The sequence below is a fragment of the Sturnira hondurensis genome, unplaced genomic scaffold, assembly GCF_014824575.4.
Source record: "Sturnira hondurensis isolate 20B ecotype Veracruz unplaced genomic scaffold, ASM1482457v3 Scaffold0012012, whole genome shotgun sequence".
NCBI lineage: Eukaryota > Metazoa > Chordata > Mammalia > Chiroptera > Phyllostomidae > Sturnira > Sturnira hondurensis.
The window spans coordinates 1477280-1483279 of NW_028084643.1; the positions used below are offsets into that span (position 1 = coordinate 1477280).

General features: G+C 45.9%; 1 protein-coding gene across 3 annotated transcripts in view; it reads left to right on the forward strand.

Annotated features, from left to right (window-relative positions):
• Positions 1-5740, forward strand: part of TEK (TEK receptor tyrosine kinase) — a 107364-nt gene extending 101624 nt beyond the window's left edge. For all 3 annotated transcript variants that reach the window (XM_037060624.1, XM_037060623.1, XM_037060622.1), the window contains 5 exons: positions 130-200; positions 1198-1238; positions 2124-2220; positions 3786-3885; positions 4723-5740. In XM_037060624.1, the coding sequence (XP_036916519.1) occupies positions 130-200; positions 1198-1238; positions 2124-2220; positions 3786-3885; positions 4723-4797 (384 nt within the window). In that variant the 3' untranslated portion in view covers positions 4798-5740. The remainder of the gene's footprint in view (positions 1-129; positions 201-1197; positions 1239-2123; positions 2221-3785; positions 3886-4722) is intronic.
• The last annotated feature ends 260 nt before the right edge of the window (positions 5741-6000 follow it).

The following is a 6000-nucleotide window of genomic DNA, read 5'->3' on the forward strand; positions in this document are numbered from 1 at the left end:
TTCCTTATGTTTGGGGAACTGCAAATAGGGTGCCCTGTGGGCTTGAGTGAGCCACAGCCTTGGGTAAGCTGCCAGCCTTGTGAAGGGGCCCTGCCCCACCTAAGTGGCGTCTCACTTTGTTTTCTCCAGGGAAGGCTCCCAGTGCGCTGGATGGCAATTGAGTCCCTAAATTACAGCGTATATACCACCAACAGTGATGTGTGAGTAAGCCTCATGACTGAGGGTTTTTCCTTTTTTCCTCCAGAAAAATATACACCTGACAGATGATTACATCCTTCTAAGAACAAAGCTAATCAGTAAGCCCAGGAAATAAATTCATAGAATGAAGCCACAGTGTGGACAATTTTCAGGGTGTGAGTCAGGGGTGGCAGGTTTGGGGTTTCCTTGTGCTTGTCAGGAAGCATCGCGTCAGTGGCGATGGCTTGGTCTCCCAAGGAGCAGGGGGCATGCTGGCCTTCCTGGCTCCACTCCCCAGACTGCACTCAGTGCTTGGGACTGAGGTCAGAGGAGGCCTCCCAGACAGCTGCTCAGGGTCAGAGGTGACAGGAAGGTCAGACAGGGAGACGGTCTCTGCTTCCGGCCTACAGTGGCAAGGCTCAGTCTGACGGTTGGAAGGAAGGGTTGGGATTGACACTTAAGGCATCTTGCCCACATGCCCTATTTCCAGGAGGAAAAACTGAGGTCCAGAAGTTTGAGGGGACTTGTCCAGGGGTTTCTTTTACACTGCGGGGTGAGGAGGAGGCTGGGAATGTCTGTCTCCTCACAGTGTGCACAGCGCCTTTGATCTGCTAGCTCACATCTCTGCATAGATAGCTTTGAGGTGGAAATTGTCCCCATTTTTAGAACAATATACTAAGAAGCCTCAGGGGTTCATAACTTGTCCCAGGTCACATGAGTATCAGGTGGCAGAGACTGGAGCAATCTATTTGGCCTAGAATGTCACCTGCTTTCCACAGTACCACCCCACACTCCCTAAAGTAAGTGGGGCTTGAGAAAACTAACAATTTCCCTGTTATGATCCTCCCCTGGGCCTAGAGGAGAGAAATACATGTTGTGTGATAGTCCTGTCCCAGCAAGCAGACATTTAACTTTTCTTTTCGGACAGAAGATCAGTCCTCCTCACTTTGGGGGCAGACAATGATCGTTTCACCTTTTTAATGCTTGCTGATTGTTGGTGTCCCTATTTCCCATCCACAGATGGTCCTATGGAGTGTTACTCTGGGAGATTGTTAGCCTAGGTGAGTATCCATGTCTCTCTCCCAGGTAAGGCTCTTGGCAAAGGGACTGAGCCCTCTCTGTGCTCCCCCCCTATAAAATCCCAGACGGACCATTGGTACGTGGTACCACCAGATGTGACTAGGAAATAGAACCTATGGGTTTCTATCTATCAGTATGTTTTTTTTCCCTGTGTTTCTCTAGGTCTAATATCATATGTAATAGTAAATCTGGTGGCCATGAACTTTGTTATAAGTTCATTGCCTCTGCTTGTGCAGAGATGTCACAGAGCTATTCCAAATTTATTTCCACAACTTTAACGTGATATACTATGTAGCCAAGAAAAAAATCACATTTTGAGAGCTATTGATTAACCTGTGAAAATGTGCACGCTTAAAAAAAAATAAGGTGCACATTCATTATGATCCCAGTTTAAAAATATTACCACTTTTAAAAACTGGAAGGGTAGAAAAGCTATTATAATTTTTCTTGATGCTTTTTTATATTTCCCAAGTTTTCTACAATAACTATGCATTGCTTTTATTGTATAATTAAAATTGGACAGTAACTATTGTAGCTAGAACAGGAATTGCGAAACTACATACTTCCAATTAGGAAACACAGACACGTCATTGATACAATGGATGTGCTGTGTGTAGACAGATTGGGGAAGAGAACTAGCCCTGTAAGTCAGGCACGGTGCCTGGCTCTCGTGGAAGGAATGGCCACACCTCAGTGCCGTCTGCAGAGTGAGTGCAGTGGGTTTGCTCAGAGAGGAGGATCACACTGGATGCACACCCCACACACCCCTTCGTTCTCCCAATCTTCTGGCTTCTGAGCCCCTGGGCAGAAGACTTTGCATTCTGCACCAGAGCAGGCTGAGGGCAACACCATTTCCTGTCTTCCAGGGGGCACCCCCTACTGCGGGATGACGTGTGCCGAGCTCTATGAGAAGCTGCCGCAGGGCTACAGGCTGGAGAAGCCCTTGAACTGTGATGATGAGGTGTAAGTGAGGCCTCTTCCTAGGGCCACTTGGTGTTAATATTCCTGCTGCATGTTTTGTGAACAGACTGACTCCCATGAAGAAATTACCGGATTCGTGCACACACATGTGCACCTGCATGCACATGCAGGCCCATGAGTGTGGAGATCACAAAAAGCCAGACACGAAGGGGCTGTTTAAACTAGGACTGTTAGGCAGTGAGCAGGGACACAGGCTTTCCAGGCACAGATGTCCAGGTGCTGATTCTTGCGAAGGTTGATAGGAGAAAGGTGAACAAATGCAGAAAGATCTGAAATACATTGATGAAATTATTCATAAATAAGTAAACATATAGATAAATAAACAGGGTAGCGATTTCAGAGCTATTACATTAAGGAAGGTGGACTTTTCTTCATGGAATTTTGCTTCTATAGGGATTACTTTCCAGAGTAAGAATTATTCTGAGGGAGAGAATGACTAACTTCAGTGATACCAGAATTCCCACAACTTAGCTGAGGGAGAATCTGCCTAACTGGCATAGTTTAAAGAGTAGAAGGCTCTAGGTTGAGTAAATGGTGTGTCATTATTGGACTAAGCCACTTCCAAGAGTGAAAGAGGGTGCTACTAATTTTGTAACTGGTACAAGAGACATAAACCTACTCTATCCTGGACAACCCTGGATGTACCAGAACCATCACTGGACTAAGTCTCCAAAAGTCCACATTTTGAGATTCACTCCATGAGGAGTGAGGCTTTTCAGTTGTTATGAAACTTCCGTTAAAGTGCAAACCGTTCTGAAATCTGTGACACCTGAGGCCATTGGGTGACAGTGTTCTGTGCACACAGTTTCCGCTGAGGCATTCACTCAGCGTGTGAAATCCTGACCCCACTGCCGCACATTCTGACTCAGTAGGTCTGGTGTGGGTCTCAGGAATCTGCATTGTGATAATGCAGGTGGTCCCAGCCACATTTGAGAAAGTCCTTCCTTAGACCAGTGCTTCTGCAGCTACGTTTATGGAACACGCAAGATGTGAATAAACAATGCAGGGGGAAAGGAGTTCTGTGTCAACTATGTCTGGGACGTGTCCTGATAAACCTGGTTAAACAGGTTTTTTGTTTGTTTGTTTTTAATGGCAAGGCTGCTCAAGATTTACTATGCTAATAATCCCTGAGATGGAGATGGGGGAGGTGGCATTTTGCCCAGTAACGTGAGCTTGGAGCAATTTTTTAAAAAATTAAACACTAATATTGTGAGAGATATAGTATCCCAAAGAAAATGCTGCCCTGGAAACAACCCAGTTCTTTCCAGAAGATCAGAGTAGCTGAGACCAAGATGCTGCAGGAATGATACCTTGGGGCATGGGGGAGTGGGCACCAGATCTACTGGGAGAAGAATGGGGACCTGGATAGGGAGGTGGGAGGCCTAATAGAAACTTCCCTGGTGCCATTCATCTGTCTTCTGCTGGTTAAGCTTAACGACCTCATGTTGAATGGCTACACTCTCCTCTGGTTTCCATACCCTACCCTTGGCCATGCCCAGGACTGCAGCACAGCCATAGGGTTCATCTACAACTCTTTGCTTTCAAAGGTATGATCTAATGAGACAGTGCTGGCGGGAGAAGCCATATGAGAGGCCCTCATTTGCCCAGATACTGGTGTCCTTAAACAGGATGTTAGAAGAACGAAAGGTGAGTGTGGAGACCAAGCAGGGGCTCCTTAATTGGAATCCCTCCTGTGTGGTGGTTAAAAATAGTTGATACCATTCAACAAGTTCTTCTGGGCATAGCCCTAGGCATTAGAGGGACATAAAAGATGTGACCCCCCCAACTTTGAGGAAGTGACAATTTTGGAGGAAATAAGACCTCTATATGAGATATAGGCACACACAGAACATCATCTATACTTAGCCATTTGAGTTGGAATCTTAAATCTTATCAGTCATGTAGCCTGACTGATAACCCTTTAATTGCATAGATGGGGCAAGAGACTCAGAGGTAAAAGTGACTCACCTGAGGGCGCAGGCACACGCAGGGAGCACCGGGAGCACAGGTTCCTATGGGGAGGGTCAAGAATTCTGCAGAGATTTCTAGGAGGTGGCCGGCTGTGTGTATCTGGAAATTAAGAGACTAATTGAGGATAGGGAAATGGATTTGGAAAATCATCAGAACCCGAGTGGTGATTAAATGGAGATGTGGGTGCAATCACATGGGTGCTGGGGCTGAGAAGTGGACAAAGGAAGGAGCTTAGAGAGCTGGGCGTTTCAGGAGGGGCCGATGAGAGACAATGCAAAAAGGAAGTTCAGAACCTGGGGGAAGTGAGAGGTTGAAATCTTACTGCCAGAACTCAAGGGCTACATTCCAGAAAGACCGTCATCAAATACAGAAGGAACTGAGGGCAGAAAAATGTCCCCTAAGAACCTAGTATTTGAACTGAAACAAGCCAAGGACACCAGAGCTTTACTATACCAGGCCCAGGAAGGCAGCACTGGGGCAGCCTGTCTCTCTGAACCACTCTTGTTCTCCTAGACCTACGTGAATACCACACTGTATGAGAAGTTTACCTACGCGGGGATCGACTGCTCTGCTGAAGAAGCCGCCTAGGACAGACCACTGTCGTCTATATGGACTGTTTCCCCTTCACTGGCAGGAGAGACCCTCGATGCCTTGACGCCAAGGAAGCAAACAAGCCCCTGCCAGAAGGGGTGACCTAGAAAACCGAAGTGTACATATATTGCTGTATGTCTGGGGCTTTCGCCACGAAGACCCCCGCGTGTGAATCTGTAGTACACTCTGACTCTGAAAAAGAACTGTATATACTGTTTTGAGTTAGAATGCACTGGAATCAGAATGCCTGTTTGTGGTTTCATATACAATAATATATTTTTCTAAATATGTGGATTTTAAAGGAAGGTGGGAAAGTACAATGAGTGTAATGCATAACTCATTATTGTCCTAGATATTTTTGATATTTACCTTTGTACTGAATGCTATAAAACGTTTCGCCGTATAGAAGTAAAATATTGTTAACAAACCTAACACTGACCCTGACAGCACAGGTGAGAAAAGTGGAGGAGTCGTATGACTCTTAATGGGACCTGGGTTGGCATCAAAGAGACTGAAAATCCATGGCATGTGGACCCGACGGTCCTCTCTCCCGTTCTCGCCCTCAGCGGCAGAAGCCACCGGCTTTCATTGGTGCGTGTGACAGCCTTGGTCCTGTGTCTCCTGTGCCCAGTCAGTCCAGAATGTTAACCGTGGAAACAGACTGAAATCGCATTCCTCACGTACCTAAGGCCTTTCAGGTATATATAAATAAGTTTAAAAGATAAATTCATGGGATTTGGTGTTTGTTTGTCTGGTAACATTGATGTGTGTATTTGAAGAAATTAAAGTAGGAGGCCCGGAGTTATACTGGGGAGACATTCGACTTTTATCATGTCAAATTAACACCCCTAATGTATTGCACATTGTAAAAACTTTTAGTTTTGACTGGTTGCACGTGTATCATTTTATACAGTAAGTGAATAAATGTCTTGCCTACCTACTTATTTGTCCAAGAACGTGTCTCATAGGTGTTTCCAAAGGTTTTCACTGTGCTTGAAGGAAAATCACCTTATGTGATCATTCTCTCACTTGTCAGCGATACACAGGCAGCAAGTGCTGAGTAGCCTCTACCAGGCACGGTACATCAAGCTCACAGTTGGAAACGTCTTCCAGAAGTGTCCCACCAGCTAGTCCAATTTCTTGTACCCAAGCAGCACACCACAGCTAGTGTTCCCGTGTGAACTGAGGGCCTAGTCCTGG